General features: G+C 37.9%; 1 protein-coding gene across 1 annotated transcript in view; it reads right to left on the reverse strand.

Moving 5' to 3' along the window:
• The window catches only part of PRR16 (proline rich 16), a 150,041-nt gene that overhangs the window by 37,073 nt on the left and 91,396 nt on the right, over window positions 1-21,572 (reverse strand). The window contains exon 2 of the mRNA XM_053932224.1: window positions 8,102-8,995. Within this exon, the coding sequence (XP_053788199.1) occupies window positions 8,237-8,995 (759 nt within the window). The 3' untranslated portion in view covers window positions 8,102-8,236. The remainder of the gene's footprint in view (window positions 1-8,101; window positions 8,996-21,572) is intronic.

Genomic DNA, 21,572 nt, shown 5'->3' on the forward strand with positions numbered 1-21,572 from the left:
AGGAAGAGACCCTTCAACAATTACTATCACAGGTAATACAGACTGGAGAAATTAATTTATTACCAATCAAAGAAGAGTAGGAAAATAACAAATAAAAACTAAATCTTAAATCACCTTGACTCCTTCCTTCTTCCTGGGTTCAACTGAGAAATCAGTCCTGATTTCTCTACCTCTTCTCCAGGCTAAATAATGCAAAGTCTATCAGTCTTTCCATATAGGGAAGGTACTCCCGCTGCTGAGTTTTGAGGCCCTTCTCTGGACCTGCTCCAATAGGTCCTTGTCTTTTTCCTTCTGAGGACTCCAGAAGCAGATGCAGTATACCAGTTGGGGTCCCACCAGTGCAGACTAGAGAAGGAGAATCACTTTCCTTAACTTGCAGTTCACACTTTTGATGTGACCAGGATACAGCTGGCTTTCTGGGCTATGTACACACATCACCAGCTCATGTGCAAACTCTGATCCCCCAGTACCCATTAAGTCCTCAGTAGGGCAGCTCTTGATCTGTTCATCCTGCAGCCTACATGGATACTGGGGGTTGACATGACCCAGGTGCAGCATTTTGCACTTGGCCTTATTGAACTTCATGAGTTTCCTGTGGACCCAGTTCTCAAACTTGTGCAGGTTCCTCTGGATGGCATCTTGTCCTTCAGGAGTGTTGCTGCACCACTCAGCTTTGTGTCATCCACAAACCTGCTGAGGGTGAACTTGACCCCTTAATCTATGTCATTAATGAAGATATTAAATAACACTGGTCCCAGTACAGACCCCTGAGGCAAGGGGTACCACTTGCCATTGATCTCCATCTGAACATCAAGCTGTTGACCAGTTCCCTCTTATTTGGATGTGACCATCCAAATAATTCCTACTCCACTGAATAGTCTATCCATATCTCTTCAGTTCAGAAAGAAGAATGTTGGAGAGAATTCAAATGCCCTATAGGAGTCAGATAGATAATGTCTGTAGTCCTTCCCCTGCCTACTGATGTAGTCTCTGCACTGTAGAAGATCACAAGTTGATCAGCTGTGCTGTCTCAAATCACCTTCCTGTCCTCCATGTGCATTCTAGGAGGATCTGTTCCATGACCTTCCCAGGCACCAAGGTGAGATTGACAGGCTGGTAGCTCCCAGGCTTCTCCTTTCTATCCTTTTTTAAGATGGGTTGCTTCAATGTTTCCCTTTTTCCTGTTGCCTGGGTCTTCCCCTGACTGCCAGGACTTTTTGAGTCTCATGGAGAGTGGGTTGGCAACTACAGCAGCCAATTCCCCCAGTACTCTGGGATGCGTCTCATTGGGTCCCATAGACTTACATACATTCAGGCTCTTTGGGTGCTCATAGACCTGATCCTCATTTACAGTGGGATGGACTTAGCTTCTATCCACTTGAGAGCTGTGGGAAGAGAGGTTGACTGAAGCCATTGAATGAAGTGAAAGTTTAGTGCCTCAGCTTTCTCTTTGTCTGCTGTTACCACTTTGCCAGTCTGTGCTCATCAGGGGCTGTATACTTTCTTGACCTTCCTTTTCTGTCTGATTAACCTGTTGCCCTTATTATTCTTTGCACCCCTTGCCAAGTTCATCTCTCTCTGTGCCTTGGTCTTCCTGGTCTCACACCTACACAACTAGGCAATCTCTCCCTAAAATCTTCCCAGGATACCTGTCTCTGCTTCCATTATCTGTGCATTTTCTTCTTTCCTTTTTGCTTAACCAGCAGTTTTTTATTAATCCATGCTGATCTCTTGCTCTGCTTTCCAGACTTCTTAAATGTGGGGAATGAAAGCTCCTGTGCTCCATGATCTTCCAGTCTTGTTCTGCTCCCTTGTCCCAGTTTCCTAGGTTTGCCCATTAACTTCTCAGAAGACCTGAAATGTTGCTTTCCTAAAATTCAAGGAGCTGACTTCACTCTTCTCCTGACCAATGATTGGTACTGAATTCCCTCCCAACTTGCCTCACCCTCACAGTTGTCCTTATACAACTGATATGAGGCCCTGGAAACTCAGGACCAGGGAAATGAGAATGGGGATTGAAGTTCTTCTGGGATCGAGGAGTTGCCTAGGGTAAGGAAATCTACTCCCACACCATGACTTCCTGAATTAAATAAAAAGAAGGGCAGTAGTCACTGGTGACTCCCTTTTGAGAGGAATGGAGGGCCCAATATGCTTACCAGACCAACCCACAGGGAGGTTTGTTGCCTCCCTGAGGTCCATGTAAGAGACATCACCAGGGAACAACCCAGCCTGGTGCAGCCTACTGATTATCAGCCTCTATTGGCTTTTCAGGTAGGCAGCAATGAAATCCTGTCAAGAAGGCTTCTTGACTCCTGTCAAGAGTCAAGCAGGTCCTCAGGGCCTTGAGACAACTGGTCAAGGGACCTGGAGTACAAGTTGTGTTCTTTCTGTCCTCCCATTTTCAGGGAATGAAGGGGTTAGAAACAGGAAAATCATGAAGAGTAATATGTGGCTTAGAGACTGCTGCAACCAGCAGAATATTGGGTGTTTTGATCACAGGTCAGTTTATACAACACCAAGCCTACTGTCAACAAATAGGGAAAAAGGATCTTAGCTCAGGAATTACCAGGACTTGTTGAGAGAGCTTTAAACTCAATTTGAAGGGATATAGAGACATAAAAAGAAATTAAATCCAGTATATAATCATTACTGTATTTGCAAAAAAGGAAAACCAAAATATCCTGTAGGTATTAGAGATTTATACAAAAAGACACTATCATAATGTTCTGGTTTTCACATGCTAATTTATCCAAGAAGGAGACCAACACACACAACTTTTACTTAGGAAAATCAATGCTGAACTGGAAAGGAAATAAACACTTCTATGAGAATTTCTGTCACTGACTGGCTTTTTCCTTACCAATTAATATAATCATTATATTAATCTCATCATTCAAGATTTTCAAGTAATGATAAGAACCCTACAAAAAGAAAAACAAGCTCTCATATTCATGCTGTTATCATCATGTAAACACCACTGAGGAGTATACCTAAACACATCTGTTGAAAGGTTTTTTTTCATAATTTGCCTATTATTTTCCCTTCTTATGTAATTTTTCCCATTACTGCTTGCAAGATTGCACAAGAAGTTATTAAAAATATCAGATAAACAACATCTAGAGACAGCTGTGATTTCAGAAAGCTCTTACAAAAACTTTTTTTTTTCCATTAATATAATTTACAAGCAACAATGAGATAGATTGTACTAAGTTCCATAAAGAATTGTAGTATACACATCCAATATTTCAGGAACTAAAGAAAAAAAACTCTTGCCATGAGGAGAAGATGAAGCAATTCCTAGACTTTCCTGGACTCTTATCTTTCCCAAGAAAGGCAGCAGGATGATTCTGGTTTTACTCATTCCTCGAAGTACTGCTCTTGGCTGGCAATTGGGTGCAATTTATGTTCTACTTTTTTCTCAGCTGTCTATAAAACCATTTTCATGCAACAGAAGATACATAGCCCTTCAATAAAGAACCAAATCCCTCAAAGTATGAAAAGTTCTAATCCACCTTCATCATAACTGCATGATGATTCTCACCTTATTTGTATAACCTGACAGGAGAATGATTACCTCAAGAGTAAGAAAACCCTTCCTTCAAAATTTCTAAAGATTTAGCATTACAAAAGACCAAGCAACTTAAATACAGCCATGCTTCACCACTGAAACAATACAGCTTAGCTGATGAGCACAGTGCAGGTGTAATTTCTTAACAAAACTCTCCCACCATGTAGCAACAAGAACACTGCCATACATGAAAAAATGCCAGGGCTCGGAGAACAGGAGCAGACTTGCACCGGTTGACTCGAGCAGAGGCATCTCTCCTGCAACAGGATATATGGTCAGGTCCATTCATCCCAGCAGCTCCAGTCTCAGCTAACAAGGGAGCTCTTTGACCAGTATGAGTTAGAAACATGTCAAATCGTTTAAGATCAGAATTGAAAGTCAGCTTGCTTGTGCTCCCCAGAGCTATTCCAAGATGGATTACTACAAATCCCTTGCCAAAATTATGACTTATGGAGCAACTTGCTATGTTGGACTATTAGCCACCATAAAACAGGTGATTGAGATAAAATCCCTGCTACTTTTTGCCAACTAAAAATCATCAACATGAAACTGCTACTAAAGCTGTACTGCAGTTTGCATGCACTGCTCCACAGGATACTGACCCAGTAACACCAGAGCTGCTGCTGCTGCTGCTTCATTTGTGATCTGTGCTAATACAAATACAGATATTTTAGGCTGCAGCATGTAAATATTGCATGAGATATATCACAAATATCCCTACAAAAAACGTGTTTATGTAACAGATGCCATATATTTTTTCAGATTGAGTATTCTAGCAATTGTGCTTAGCAAGGTTAACCAAATACATTTCTACCACATCCTTTTGTGCACACTTCACTTGCAAGACCCTTCTGCACCAGTGAGTATTATGCTTTCAATACTATTACTAGTTTGAGCAGTTGTTATTTTGCTTCTAAACACACACATACTGCCCCTGAAAAAGCATGGCTCACAGCATATATTCAAGTAGAGTGTGAGAAATGCTATTTCTGCAAAAATATGTGCCCAATACTCATGCCTACTTTAAGACTACATCAGACAAGTGACACAGCAACCACAGTATGATTTTATATGCACATGTAAGATTACTGTTTGTGGCATTACTGAAAGCAAAGCCATAATTAGAACATGGAAAGAAAGAGATCTGAGCAAACATCCACTTAAAAATCTCTGGTAATTAAAGAACTCATACTGCCCCCTGCTTCAAAACCAATGAACAAATTATCTGAAGAAAGCTAATAAAAAGAGCTGTAGCATACTTGACTTATTTTATGTCGCATTTTAAATAAAATGTTGATTTAATAATAAAAAACATCAATGAAGATTTGGAATTTTTTCTTATTTTTAAGAAAAAATGACAATGTGATGAAAGGCGTAACAACTCCAGACAACAAGAGACAAGCAAGAATAGTGACTTTTACCAGGTGGCAGAAGAATCCATTACCTTTTTGAAGATTCCTATGTTATGTCTTTCAAAAGGATTGTTATTGGATTTTTCTCTCCTAGTTTTCCTTTCTTGCAAGGCGTTCATGGATTAACTTTTTTAATGAATGCCATTATTACAAATTAAGTAATTTTCATGTTTTTATTCTGATTTTCCTAAACTTGTCCCCTTCATTAAATTGATAGAAATTACCTTCCCCTATTTGCATTTGGGAAGTCTAGATCTGGACAGTTCAGATTTTAAAATACCTTAGGGAATTAAAAGCTAGACAGCAGACTGATGTAATGGCAAACACTGAATTAAATCTCCGAGTACTGTTACTGGACTTTCATTTTTTTCAGGTATAAACATATCTGCAAAACACTAAATATAATCTTAGAGAATATGCCATTTACATTACAAATGCAGACACCTCCTGTCCAGTTCTGGTCAGGTTATTGGGTTTTTCTCAGTAAAGTGTGAAACATACTGTTTTGTAGGTGCTCAAAAATGCTTCACAGACTTTACATTCCTAATATTAATGTTAAAAATACTGCTGGCTGAATGCACTATTGCATTTGCTGTTACACCATTTCTATTAGCAGCTTCCAAGCAGTGCTGCAAAATTCAATTGTTCCCCACATTTTGCAAGTTTACCTGTTTTAACCTTAATGTTATTCTGACACATTATTAATTTGAAATTATTACTCTGAAAAAAATACATAAGCCAGAGACATTCTCATTAAAACATAATTGATTCTATATTTTAACAGAGACCTTGGAACATGTTGTATTAAAGAAAGCCTGGGTTGTTAAATTTTGCAGAAAAACAATGTTTTCCCATCACATTTTGAAGCTGCATTTCTGTTCAAAGATAGCATTGCATTTGAAAAGCTGCATCTTTTCATGCCACACCCATATCATGATGATATTCAGGAGGTGTGGGGAAAGAGACAAGAAAGCACTCTGAAGGAGAAGATAAAAGTATGAGATTCAAGATGTTGGGTACCAAAACTGAACATTAACTGCTGAAACTTGGATGCTGTTTAAGGTTTCCAGAGCTGAAAACTGTAACAAAACTGAAATTTACATGTACATCAATGCACATCCACTGAGTACAACATCCAGTCTGGAGGTGCTAACATATTCACAAGACTCTGACAAGCCCAGAGGAGAAATGCAGTGCTCTGCTATCAGAGGTGAGTTCTTACCGAAAAAAATAAGCCAAGTGAGGTAACACATATGCACCAAACCATAACCCTCTAAACTTACTCAGCATTATTTCCTTTAATATTTTATGTGCAATATTTGATTTCCATTATCTTATTTCTTGTAAACAGTAGCTTGTTTAAGAATGAAAAAAATCCTAAACTAGCTCAGAGCAGGTGTATGATCTGTATAGGAGTGATAAAGTAAGGATAGCAGGAATTTTCTTTTTAAAAGAAAATCCTGCAGCTATGCAGGATATATGTCCACACATTGTTCCAGTGATTTTAAATGCAGTTTTCAGTGTACGAGTAAGGGAGGTGCTGTGGAGTTCCAGCACATGAGCAGAATCCACCTGCCATCATCCTGATTTGGGCAGCAGAGATGTCGCACAGATGCAGGATGAGTTACTGTCTCCTGCTGCGAGTGCCTGGACTTACTGCACTTGGCAACAGCTCTCATGGGATTAAGTACAGTTAAACATTACCAAATGTAAAGTGCATCATGAAAAACACATGGGAGGCATGAGGGGAAAACATGATTAAGAATTTAGGATGATTTTCTTTCTTTGCCTTTTATGCAGGGAATACTTCATGAGGCTTTAGACCCTGGATGTGTATTTGCACAAAATAAAATATTTGCTTACTGCCAAGGTTTACAGACAGTAGTCATGTGATGGGACTTTCATTATTCTTATTATTTTGGTTTAAATACTAGAATACCTATACAGGGAAACATAATATCTGTTTAATACCTATTACTAGATGTAAATAGAAATTAAAATTCAAAACCTGTTTTTTCTGGATTTTTCTGTTTTGCTGTAAAGTACCTTTTACATTTCAGCTGAAATAAGCAGACTTTTTTTAATATAGCATTTGCTGTTGGCCATTCAGATTATTTTGGCACAAGTTTTGTAAATAACAAATTTATTATTAGATTTATTCATTGACTGGATGTTTTTTTTAAACTCTAAGTCCCTGAAATTCTCTGTGTGAGAATAAAAGGATATTCTCTCATAAAATAATAAAAACCACTGAGGACTTTCTTACAACTAGTAAGAATATTAATTGGGTTCATCATCAAAATGTGATAACATGTAAAAATCTTGTTTTGCATGTTAATGCTCCATAGTTGCACAGAGCTTTTCAACTTCAAAGCTCTTTACATGAATTAAGTGGATGTCCCTGGAGGCCTTAAGCAACATTTTCTTTGCCTTCAAAAAGAAGAATTGCACCAGACAAAAGCTTTGTGAAAAACACAGGACTGGGCTTTGTTTTTTCACCCTACTGCCACTGCACAGTGAGATAAAATATCACTACCATTTTGCAGATGAAGAAAAAAGAGGAACTTAATGGGACCATCCATGCTCATCTCAAACTCAGTACTTTACACTGGTAGTGATGCACTGAGACAGTGAGAAACAAAATGCAACTCAGTTTTCTAGAGCCACACCAACATACATTTCCATTATTTCTTTATTTCCCCACCAAAGACCAAGCTGCTGAGAGTCCAGTGATCACCCCTTACTGCAACCATCCCACATACAGTGAGTTTGCTCAAAGCACTCATGAAGAGAAAAAAAGCAGTTGCTAGAATTCACTCAAAGGCTGTTACCTGGTACTCCACTTGGCTTCATCAAAAGACATTTGAAAAGTCCCTAAATCCAGGAGAGAACTGGTTATTCTCTTATGTCACATAGACTGAAACCTATCACATACCACTATGCAGCATTTTCACACTGAACTTTCTTTTCATTGTCTTTTAAACCACACTACAAATGAGAAACTGCTGCAGATGTTTACAATTTCGGTGCTAAAGAATGAGTAACTTTTCAGCACCTTTTGTCATAAGGGTGTTTTTGGTGAGTACAAATAAGATCAACGAGTATTCCTCTTTGTACTTACCATGTGATTTTTATGCCACTTCACTGGACACAGGGTGTAATACATTGGGTCTTTTTATTGCTCAAGTAGAAAGTGCTCATTACCTATTTACGTTTATATATAGGAAAAAAAAAGAGTTATTACAAGGGGCATACTTCACACTGTTGTAGTGGTTGATTTCCTCAAGATGGTCTTCTGGGGTTTTGGTGCAGTTTGTGGAGGCACAGTTGCAGGTCTTGGAGGAGGAAAGCTATTACTGGGACTTATCCCCAACCCTCCATTTTCCAGAAGAAATGGAGGCAACGGAGGTGGAGGAGGCGGCAGAGGAGGGCACTGGTGCGGCAGCTTTCCTGCAACCCGGGTTGGCTCGCTGTGCAAGTGCACCTCCCTGTTTTTGATGTTGTACCGAACATCACAGTCGGTGCAGTAGCCGTGGTACTGTACTTTCTCACTGAACCGTACGCGCTCCCTCGCCCCCGCAGAGGGACACCGCTCCTTCTCAGCTCTGTGCACCAGCGGCTGCATCACCACCTTCTCCAAGCTACTGTTCGGTATACAGCACACATCTCCATTTGGGATGTGGCCGGGCCCGATGGGCAGGCCCCCATTTCGCAGCAAGGTGCCATTGGTCTTGACTGGGTTGGCTGAAGGAGGCGGCCTGGGAGGCTCATCACACTTGACAGGTGTCAGTCGAGGGGGAGGAGGGGGCGGGTTCGGCTTCCGCAGCACCGTGAGGATGGCGGAGGGGTGCACAGGGGCCCTGATGAGGGGTGCGCTGCCCCGCACCTTGACCTTCTCCAGGCTGGAGGCTGTTGTGCTGCTGGAGCTGCTGTTCAGGGTGTCTGTTTTGGAACTGTCTGTCATCTCATCCTCCAGCTGCAGATCACATGTCAGTGTGTCAATCTGGTCAACCACCTGCACAACAGCCAGAGTGAGAACAGTGAGAAAAGCATATCTCAGAGAAGGGACAGAAAAACAAAACCATTCTCCACTATCAGCTTGTCCTCCCCTGAGGCATCCAAATTTTTTTTTAACTGAAGCATCCAAATTTTTTTGACAATTATTTATTTTTTCTTGTCAATGTAACAAAATAATCATAATAAAAATTATGACAACAATAATGATAAAGATGGCTAGTTTGCTAGCTCATCACTTGAATACAAGAGAAATATAACTTGAAACAGTCTAGAATGAAATTCCCTTTGTTTCCCTCCAGGGTTTACTTGGTAATATCATAGTGAGTAAAGTGTAATTCTTCAGTATTATGCTTTGCCTTCCAGTGCAGGAGGAGACAAAATTGTTCAGCTTTAGCTTCTACACGACAGCTTCTGAACCCAAAAATTCTGAAGAGTATCTTTTAGCTCTGATATTATACACCTAGAATCATAAGTTTTATACACAATTTTTTCACAATTTTTTAACATAAAAGAGACTCTGAGAAACAAATTCTCTCTTGTGTATCTTCCTTTAAGAGCTTTTTCCATAATATCAGAAGTCCTCCTAAACAATCCTGAAATAGCATTTGCTGAAAAAGAAAATGGTGCTTGGTTTCCACTCACAAGCATTTAAGAACTCATGCACTTTATTTGAAGTTTTCCTCTACCTCCCAGAACTCTGATTTTAGATTTTACATTGCTAGATCTTTTCTAGTCTTCAATACTCCTTTTTCTACTGATTTTTTTACAGGGCATGAAACCAACGGTGCATTTACTTGGTAGAGAAGTTTTTCATATAACAATTAAAAGCCCTTCCTGAAAACTGCATTTAACTCAAGTATCCAGGTGAATAACTGTAGTTATAAGCTACACATAGCTACAGCAGATACCACAGGAAGTAGCACTGGGACACATTTAAAAACTGATCTCTGTCCTTCACAGCCTCCCAGGATGTACATAAATTAACCAGTAGCTGAAATGCTGCTAATTAACTTTGGTGGATAAATAAAAACCTGTGCCATTGCTTAGGGTCCTTCTGGGAGATCTGTGATGTTCTGGAGGAGGCAACCCAATAAGTCTGAAATGAAACCAGATGTGGCCATTGTGCCACCGAAACTTTCATTTCTACTTCCTGCTTTCAATAATTTGGTGCTGATACTACTGATTTCAAACTAAGACTATTTTTAGGCATATATATATATTGAGCCACATAATAACTGCAAAAAAAGTGAAAGTCACTACTGAAGCCAGTGACTCTTTATTCAGCCAAATCAGTCCCCCCTTATATGGCCAGTAGTAAAAGGTAAATAATAAAAGAAAAACCACCATAAAATGAAAAAGCACTCCAGCTTTCACTGCTCATACATTAAGCTGAGTTGCGTAATACAAAATTCATAAAAATTCATATGCACCAATTCAGTTTAGTGCTTTTCTTCTCCTAAAAGCAGCAAACATGCAAATAAGCATCGTTCAGAGAGCTTTCAAGCATCTTTGAAAAAAACATTACAATACTTTTTCTCTAAAAGTATTGCAAGCAACTCATTTATTCAATATTCTAAGTCCAGTATCCTGTTGCATTTAAATGTCCTTTTTTTCTCAAAAACAAAAACAAAAACACCACAAACCCTTAAAACAAAGACATTAAATCCCTGAAATAGTAAGGATTTAAAAAATTATTCTAGAAGTTGGAACATACAGTTGAACTCTAGTAACTGCCAGATCCCACACATCCCCTCCAGGGTACAGCATATAAGAACTCTGGAAAATTTCAGAATAAAGGTAGACAAATCCCATCTGTACCAAAATTCATTCCAAGAATGACAGTTTACAGGGAAAGAACTCTTATTATCACCTTCCATTGCATAAGCAAAATAAGGCAGAGAGAACTTCTCAGAAGGAAACAAGAACAAAGAAAAGAAAGTCAAGTTCTGGACAGAAAGACTGAAATTTAAACATCCCTCTGCAAGCTAAGTATGGATTTGTGAGGTCTGCCCTATATATATCTAAATATCATACTGCATCCTATCATCTTTTATTAAACTATAACCGTGATAGAGTGGATTGATGCAACATAAACCAAAGAAATTCCTTGACGAGCAAAGAAACAGAAAAATTATGCATTGCATAATTTTTGCAGAGCAAAAATTTTCTCAAGAGTAACAGGAAAGTCTGTTATGAACTGCTCTTCAAGTTAATGTCTACAGAGTTAATCTCATGTCTTCTGGGCAAATGTGTAGTACACATCAAAAATTTTTTTTGTCACTTATCCATTTGTAGAACATAAATCCAGCATGAAATGGCTCTGACACAACAACACAGTTTATCTGTCCAGATTCATTCCCACCACGAGTTGTGAGTCTGTGTACTGTTATTTTCTTTTGCTTTTTTGTCCCAGAAGTTAAATTTAAAATAAGATGAAAAAGCAACACAAGAACCCGTGTCTAACACAGTGAAACTGCTGTAGTTAAAAAGAAAAAAACATTTTGAGAAAAAACATCCCTTGTTTCTGAGTGCATCTTCTATGGAAGTAAGAGAGAGAATGTTAATTAAAAAAAAAAAATTGCTCTAGTTGTGCAGAAATGTGTTCATTTTTTAAATTTCTGAATAAAACAGGACTTGATTCACATGTACAAATATTGGGGATACATAATTTTATAGTCCAGAGAGCCCCTTAGCCATTAACTGGATTTGAGCTCTGCAGATATGCCTACTTCTACCCTGCCAGGAGCATCCTGAAGCTTCAAGCTCTGCAGAATCCAATGTGACACTCCTGAATGAACCACGACATCAGTCTATTCTTATCTTATCTAAGATACCTAATTATCTTAACAATATTAGGTCCCCAGAGTTGGATTTCTCTACCAAAATACAAGATTAGAACCTTAGCAACATGCATTTGGACTCAAAAATTCTGTGCAGCAAGTAACAGAGCATGGAGAATTAATCAGTAAAATCAAGTTCAGGTAAAAGGAAAAAAAATACTATTCAACTCCAATTGACAACAGAAAAACCCCAAAACCCAAAAATCCCCACTGAAGTTGCAAACTATTTGCAATGCAAAGATATTTTACAGTTAACCCGATCCTCAATATTACCAAATTTTTATATAATATTGCTTAAAAATATAGAGCTAGCACAAAGTATTGCTTTTCCACTGAGGTCAAACTGCAGTTCCTGTTTAAAGAACTTCAGAATCTTTAGTCCAAGAAATTTCAGTCCAAGAAAAAGTCTTGTGATTATCAAAAGCAGCCTATGCTGACTTAATATGTCCATTGTTTGAATTGTGCTTGCTAGTTTTGTCTAGTTTTGTGTAGTTTTTAGCTCCTCTGTTGAAGACTTTTTGTGGGCAAATGTCCTAACTTGATTAGACCAATACTTAAAACCGTATTTCTCACAGGATGCCAGGATCTCATTCCAAGAATCTAACTTTGTCATCATAAAACTAAAACATGACACAGAAAGTAACATGTCCTTGTACTTCTTTGTTGTAGATTGGGTTAATTTAGTCAGGGGTTTTATTAATGTTAGTTAGGTTTGTTCCTTGTATTCCCCTATTTTTCCCTCACAGTGGTTTGCCCAAGTTCTTTACCTGGAAAGTTCCTGCCACTCAGACCTGTCAATCTGCTCACCTCTCCCAGTTTTCTCCTTATTGGGTTCTGTCAGTCAGGGGTTGTCACTCCTTGTCAGGGTGTCAGTCTTGTAACCACTCCCAGCTTCTTCATGAAAGTTCTGTATCACACTCCCAGCTTCTTCATGAAAGTTCTGCATCAATCACCCTACCTTAGCCCTTCTATTTGTCCCAGAACGCTGTACCCACCTCTGTTATGTTACAATTGGTTGTTATAGTTGTTGTCATTTCTCTATCATTTGTCCCCATTGGGCGAGCTGGGTTTCCACCCCTGTCCACCCACCCCCTACTTAATCTGTTGTTGTCCTTTGTTCCCCGGCATTTGCTTTGTATTGCACTGAGAGCATTTTGCTCCCACCACACATGGGGGAATAAAAGCTCTTTAGGCTCACAAACAAGTGTCCTTCTCTCGTCTCTTCATCTCCTCTCAGCGTGTGAAGCTACCAAAGCTGCGTAACCCACGCCGCAGCACTCAGCACTACCAAGGTGGCAGACACCATTTCCCTGGAGTGCCCACACACGTGGTGGCCACCCGGCCTCACACGGACAGTGCTAGCCGGCGCATCTCGACTGCTTGAGGTCATGGCAGGCAGCCACCGCACTTCTTACTTGTATCCATAAACTTCTCTGAAAAGTGTGCCTACAATTTATCTCTCTCAAACATTTTTTCACTCTTTCTTTGTGTGATTATCTAATACACATTCAAAAATGCATCTATGGAGAATTTTGTTGGCTCCTTGCAATAAATGCTTCACCAGGTTTCGTTTTCCTTCTATTTAAAGGAAGATATCAATGTTCAATGAATATATTATCTACTGTCTGCCCTCAATCCACCACAGACAATTGTTGAGCTTTTTTTGCAATACTTAAATAAAAAAACAAATTGCTTTTCAGGAAGGAAACTAACATACACTTAAAGATTTGTGATATTTTAAGTTCACAGAAGTAAAAAGTTGTAATATTTCTAAAGATGTTCAGCCATTTGCAATTTCTTTATGTTTTTCAAACATAAATCCAGCATGGATTTACAAACTAGATTTCTTTTTTTTTTTTTTTTTTTTTTTAATTACTTTTTTCTGTATGGGCTAGTAGTTCTCAAAAAAACTGCAAAACTGCATAAGCAGGATGGAACTTAGGTGACATTATTCCTGAGATTTAAGGAGTAATTTAAGTAATCCTTTAAGTAAAGGACTGGGAAATACGCATATCAGTAGCTCTAACATCTCATGATTACATCTCTAATCCTACAAGAAATTGTTCACTTGCTAAAATTAGTACTGGAATCTTCTAGACAGCTGTCAAACTATTTACATTCCCATCACTTTAGCTTATGATTTCCTGTACAGTTATTAGACCTTTGTTGACAAAAATGAGTGTTCAATATATATGGGGAACATGAGATTAGCTCAGCTGGTCAGATCATGCTGCTAATAACACCAGGGTTGTGGGTGTGATCTCTGCATGGGACCCACAGAAGCTGGAAGGAACCCACAGGAACCATCCACTTTAGAGTTGGCTTTGATGATTCCTGTGGGTCCCTTCCAACTCAGAATATATATTCTGTGATTAGTTCTGTGATATCTAAGGACACAAACAAAGCTTCTTCCTTACCAAGTGCCAGTAAATCCCAAATTACTCCAGAGTTAAAAATGAATGAAACAGATGTCCCTGTTAACAGTGAGAGAACCAATATCTCCCTTTACAGTTTAAGCTGCATAACAGTAGTATAATAAACTTTCTTGTATGTGCTTTCTTGTGCTTGTATTTCAGTTTCAATCCATGGTCATATTTTTTGTATTTTCCTACCACAAACTTCTCTACAGTGCCACCTGTCCCCTTCTCTTCCTCCAATCCCCAGAGAATACAGCTTCCAGGTCAAGAAGAAACAGAACCAAAATTAGACTAGAAACAAGTTTATAAAGTTGTCTAAGCTAAAAAATTGCCAAAATAAAGCAAAAGAAAAGCTATAGCAGGAGAGGCAGGTGGTCTACTTAGTACAATATAGTGAAGAATTACAAAAAGCTGGTGCTCAGGCAAGAACACTAGGGAAGTCTCATCTCACAGAAGTATTTGTGTAGAACCTTATTCCATTCTCAAACAATTCTTAACTCAAGAACTTTCTACCTGATTTTGTACTAAGCAGCTCTTGACATACTTATCTACAGTGAACTTGTGAACCTGCCTGGTTGAACCTGCATTAGCTTTTGGCATCTGCAGTATCCTTCAGTTACCTACCTTCATTACATGGATATGCCACCTATACCTCTCTCTGCTCAAGAAAAAAAACCAGCTAATTTTATAGACAAAGTGCTTAATGAACTTGCATAATACTCAAGCTGTAGCTGTTTTGTGAAATCACAGATACAGAATCTCTCTCAGTCTTGCAATTAGGTTGTGGGCTGGCTTTTTGTTTGTTTTTACAACGTATCTATCAGCATCTTCATATATGAAGCTGTATTAATAAGTAGTGTAAAATATTGTAACAAAGCACTGAGGATTAGTTCAGTATTTGAGTAAATACAAACTTCCATGCAGATTAGTTCAGCTTTCTCTTACAGTAGTATCTCAGCAGCTCAGTCACTCACCCTGCAGCAGCAGGAAAGGGCAAGGCTGGTGTGAAGCCCATCAGTGTTAGGGCATCCAAGAGATCAACCCTATCATAAGCAAAGTTACACACATCAAGTCATTGTTGCCACCACAAAGTTTTGGGTAAAGAATACATTAGTAACTTCAGCAAACTAATATTATGCTTTAGAGTGCACTAACACAGAGCCATAGATAGCCTAGGCTGGACACGGTCTCAAAGATCATCTAATTCCAACCTCCTGTTCTTGAGCAGGAGCACCTTCCACTAGATCTGTCTGCTAAAAACTCCATCCCACCTGGCCTTGAACACTGTCAGGAAGTAGGCACCCCCATGTTCCTTGGGCGGCCTGTTCCAGTGCCGCACTGCCCTCACAGAAACAGATTTCTTCCTGAGATCTAATCTAAACCTACTCTCTTTCAATTTCAATCCATTCCTCTTGTACTATCACTACATGCCTTTGCAAAAAGTCTCTCTCCATCTCTTCAGGTACTGGAAGGCTGCAGTGGGGTCATCCCACAGCCTTCTCTTCTACAGGCTGAACAATCCCAGTTCTTTCAGCCTTTCCTCATATGAGAGGTGCTCCATCCCTCTGACCATCTCAGTGGCCCTCCTCTGGATTTGTTCCAGCAGATTAATGATCCTGCACTGGGGACCCCAGAGCTGGATGCAATACATTCCATCTTAGCCTCGGAATAGAAATGAAAATAAAAATGCCTCTTTTCAGTGACAGACATTACTCAACTGTTCCCTTACATTCTGAAATAGACTGAACACTAAGTTAGGCTGGAAATAAACATGTAAGTGAAAATTAAGACTATGTTGGGCTCTTGCAAATCCAACAAGGCCATGAAAACTCAGCATCATGATTCTGAATTAGCAGTTCAGGGAAAGCAAACTGGTAAGAATACATTCAAAATATTTTTTTAAAAAAATATTTTTTTTCCATGAAGAAATAATAACAATTTAAAAAAAAGTAATTACAGCAAGCTGCTCCTCATATTCCCCTTTAAGAATCTGACATAGCCATGGCAATTCTGCTGTGAACCCTTTTGGATGGAGTCCCATAGGAATCATGTTTGGAAGAACAGAGAGAGACATGAAGGCAGTTATGTAGCATGTATTGATGATGAACAGTACAATTACAATTCTTGTCACACACAAAATACTGATAAAACTATGATAAACAAACAGAAACACTGAGAAAATAAAGTAAAAAACAAACAAACAAACAAATCCTTCTGAGAAAAGCAAGTTCAAATAATATTCGTAACAAAAAATAACTGTTCTAAAATATTAACCGGAACAAGTCAGTTTTGATTCAGTTTCATTCATTTTTAACGGCAACAGAATTTCACATTTCCAGTAAAATACTAGAAATGAGTGAATACTCATGTCATCTCATATTTGGCAATATAGGAAAATAAATAGTTTCACTAAAAATAATGCAGATTAAATCTGTTTTGTCACATCTAGATCATCACAAAATGATGACTCTTGTCTTAACTCCGGCAAGTAATGCAATGATTTCACATGTAGGTTGTTACCCAGGCTGAAAGAAAAACTGCAACTCAGGCTCAGCACTGTGTAAGCATAGCAAACCAGTCCACGGACTTGAAAAAGCAAGTACAATGCATGTCTCTATGGGCAGCACTGCTAACTAGCTAACCAAGTTAACCCAGTACTACCCTGGAATCTGTTTAAAAGCAGATTGTGAGAGCAGCAAGTAGATCTAGTATAGCTTGTCCTGAACACTGAAAAAATACTTAGAACTAGGAAAAAAAAGGCTTTTAAGTACTAAACAAATTAATGAAGACTACCTTATAAAATAAAAGGAAAATTTGATTTCATGACTCACAAGGAAAACTGGAACTTAATGGGAAATAAGCAATTTTTCCTCTACTGTAATTGACTGATGTTAATTATATTCCTTTCTTTTTCTTACTTTTCAGATTTAGATTTGACATGGTAGATGTAGCCTGCATGACTATTTAAGAAGAATATCCAAATTTTATTTTTATGTTATTAGAGAAGAAAAAAAAAAAAAGGATGAAGCTGGGCATGTAAGATCTACATCTGATAGATAATTCTGCATACAATTCTTTTAAATTCATTGGCACAAAGAAGGAAATTTAAAAGACATTGCTAATCAGTATTCTATTCTTAAATATGCATGTAAATAAAAGTAAAGTCTTCCCTATAGAAAACTTAGGAGAATTAATAGTAAATCCTTGTTTACATGTTTCCGTAACATTCCTTGCAGCTTACTACTGCTTTTCTTTCAAAAACATGTAACAAAATTGAAAATGGCTGCATGTTGACAAAAACCAAGGAATGGTTAATCTGTGCTTAATAATTCTGCTTAATCTGTGGTTAATAATTCTCATTATTGCTAATGTTTTCTGAATAAACATGTTGTAAACCAGCTGTAAATGCAACAGTACAAAACCTTAGAGATTTTAGTCCCTACATAGGAATCTTTGATATAAACAGTCATTCATGATGACTACAAATACAGTGATTTGCCTAATTAGAAATCATAATAATTTAAATGAATGCTAAATATTTGTCCAAGCTCTTAACTATTAAGGTAAACAGAATGTAGAAGTTTCTAAAAGTATGTTAATTAATGCTAACCATGGCAACTGTGGAGACTACAAGTTCCTTTGTAGGATTAGAAAAATCATATATTTTCATAAATACTTTCCTAGATACACTTTTCAAATACATTAATATCAGCTATTGTTAAAAAAAAGTCCTTGTAACATTATAGCTCTGAGAAATAATTTTAAATACTTAGCATTCCCCAAAAAAATTTGCTGAAAAACTGATAAACAATTCCACTGCAATTCTTTTGTTAACACCAGTCTTAAGAACTAGGTATATTTCTCTGATTTTAAATAAACCATCTTACTATGTAGAGTGTTAATTGGCATCCTTCCTTTTCCTCTGGCCCTCTAAAGTAGGCTCCAGAAATAAATGTTTATCATCCTTTTTTTACTAAAACAAAAAAAAATATTCTCCTGGAACAGCCAATATTTCTTTTCTGAGATCACATGTTAGGCTGTTGGGCTTTATGATTTAAAGAATTTTATTAGTAAAATACTACTTTGAGTCTACCTGGCCTCCCTATTTTAGTATTTCAGCACCATTTAGGTTATAGCTCCAAAGTCACATTTAAGCCCAAATGAAATGTGCAAGAAATTTGCATCAACCTGGAAGTACTTAGTCCTGTTGGACACTTATTAAAATACAGTTTCAACACAGATGAACAGAACTAGAGGATTAAATGCAATATTTAAAGAAAATTTTAGATGAAGTGACAACATTCTTTGCTTTTTACATGCAAAAAACTGGAAAGCCTGCTAATGCAATAGACTTTCTTTCAGACATACCTGCTATACTCTTTCTGTTGATAAGTCCTAGCCTTGAAAGAGGTTCTGTTTATGCAACAGATTGAACTATCTGCCTGAATAAAAACAATGCTATAGGTAAAACAATAAAAACAATGCTATAGGTAATGATGATTATTATTAGAAAGTTTGCAACTTTTTCTTCTGGGAGGTCTTAATTGCACAAGCTCACACCTCCCCCTCACCCTGCTGGTGAGCTGCACCTAACACCAGGAAGTAAAAGTACTACAGACATTTTTCCAAGAATGAGAGAGCACATAATATTTTGCAATAGTGACCCTATTGAAGGCTTCTTGGAACTCAGTCTGACCTTTTCCATCTGGATGTACTGGGCAAAACACATCACAGGAGATAGCCCATGGTGAGCTTACACCACTAATAAACAAAAGTAATGAATCGGCAAACTCTGTTAACAGAGAAAGTAATTGCTATGAACTATAAAGTTTTGAAATTAATGGTTGCCTTTTAATTATTCGTTTCTCCAAGTTAAATGACCTCAGCTCGCAGTGCATCACAACATATTTAAGTAATTTAATTTTGAAAATATTTTATCTTAGAATTTAAGAATGTAATTTTTTCAGATTCCTTTCAATAAAATGTTACATAGGCGCCTGAAAAGTATGTACAAAAATAGTTTTATCTCATTTTTGGTTCTATATATTAAACTTTTGTCTGTTTATTAGACATCTAAAACTGAGCCCTTCAAATGATTATGACTAAAGTATTTCAGACAATGTAAGCAAACTGTAGCTAAGTATTTTTAAAATAAATAATTGAATTATTAAACAATAATTCCACATTCACATTATCATAATAGGATCATTGTCAAAAGAGCTTTTAACAAAATTCAAAGCAAACAATGTAATGTTACATGTTTACATAGGTGGTCAGTTGTTTTACAGTTAAAGCTGAATTTGATCAGTCACTTATTTTAGAGTTCAAAGGAAGTCATCTGTCTGACTTCCAGTCCAAAAAGAAATTAATAAATACCATAAATTGAGAATGCATGAGGAGCAAAGGTAAAGGAGCAGAGTTTACAGCTAATGTTTGCAATGATATACAACACCCCCCCCAAAAAAAAAAAAAAAAAAACCAAAACATTTAAAAATCAGGAAATCTCTAACTCAAGTATTTCCATCACTTTTGATGGAGATAATCAGTTCAGTGTGCCAAAATATAATACTGCAGATGTTTTTTCAAGCTAAGGCTATTAAATTTTTGTCCTTATAAGACCGTTAGCTCATGTTTTTGGCACAAGTAGCTGCTGCTCCAATTCTGCTTCTTGTTGCAGATCAGCTAGTTAATAACACAAGAAAACAGAAAGTTTTCTTTGCTTTTGCATATCCCACAATGCTGCTAGGCCTGTTATGCATGTAAAAAACTTGCACTCCCAGCAATACTGAACTATTAAAAGAGAATTTGGGCATCCCACAAGGTACATGATGTTGTACTCAGTACCACAACACTGTGTTTTTACTGTTGGTGGTCCAGTTCCTTTCCTGCTTCTGCATCTGTGGCAGAGGTTTCCCTTGGATATAGTTAGTTTTGCTGTTTTTAATGCAAAAGAGAGGCATGACTTTGAGAGATATTAATGAAAGGCTGAAGGTGAAATTCTGAAGAGGTCTGTTTTCCTGGGTAAGTCAGTAATTGCCTTATAGAAGTAAACGACAGTAGTAGAATGCATTGTGGAGAGAGTAGAAAACCATTTCCAAACAGATTTGCAAAACACAGTGGTGAGCAGGGTGAGGGAGTAATTGTCTGTCTCAGTCCTGCAAATAACAAACTGCAGTCGAGATTCAGTACAGCTACCACAAATTTCCAACCAAAGATAAAGTCAAAATTATTCACTCCTTTAAAAGACTTGCTGATGCTTAGCCTTTGAAGCTTGGTTTTGCTTTTTGGCTTTCCTACAAAGGGTTTTCAGTTGAGTTAGCATCTTATTAAAAATTATATGGTATATCTATTTTAAATGTATATCTTTCAGTAATTATTTCTATAGTGATTTTGACTATATATGGAAAATCTGATCCAAACCTCAAGACGAGGAGAAAAATAGCTGTCTATATTTGCTGCACCTTCCTTTAACAATGTCTTCTGGGGTTTACAAGACATTCCTTCCTCTCCCTTTCCCTCTCTCCCTACCTTCTTCCTTTCCTCCCTCTCTCTTCCCTCCTCCCTTCATCCCCCCAGTATATCAGCAATTCTGCTCAGGTCAATCACACAATGCCTCAAGTACTAAGGCATTCCTTTGATTGCCAACAATCCACTTTGAAGAGTCCTCACATCTCATCCTTATAAACCACAATCCCTTTCTTATAACTGTAGTACTTGTGGCAGCAGGAATGAAATGTTTTGTACCTAGTATTTTGAAGTGGTCCTTAGATGTAAAGATGTAAAAAGGGAATTTTTCCAGTGCAGCTGGCAGGATGCACGGAGAAGAACTAGAAAGACAGATCAAGTCCCCCCTTCTGCTGCTATCCTATGGAGGTCAGCTTGGCTGGCCTTGATTCAAAGAAAAATACAGTTACACCATTGAAAAGAACATGGTTGGTGAGATGTTAAGTACAAGAGACCTCTGGTGTATGCATTGAAAGATATCATGAATTGCTGTAGGTTGGGTTGGTTTAGTCAGGGATTTTATTAATGTTAGTTAGGTTGTTCCTTGTACCCCTATTTTCCCTCACAGTGGTTTGCTCCAGGTTGTTTACCACAAGAGCTCACTTGTCAATCTTCTCACTTCTGGCAGTTTTCTCCTTACATGGTTCTGTCAGTCAGGGGTTGTCACTCCTTGTTGGGGTGTCGGTCTTGTAACCACTCCCTGCTTCTCCATGAAAGTTCTGCATCAGTCACCCCACTTTAGCATTGCTATTTGTCCCAGCATGCTGTATCCACCTCTGTTATGTTACCATTGGTTGTTATAATCGATGTCACT

The sequence above is a fragment of the Vidua chalybeata genome, chromosome Z, assembly GCF_026979565.1.
Source record: "Vidua chalybeata isolate OUT-0048 chromosome Z, bVidCha1 merged haplotype, whole genome shotgun sequence".
Classification (NCBI taxonomy): Eukaryota; Metazoa; Chordata; class Aves; order Passeriformes; family Viduidae; genus Vidua; species Vidua chalybeata.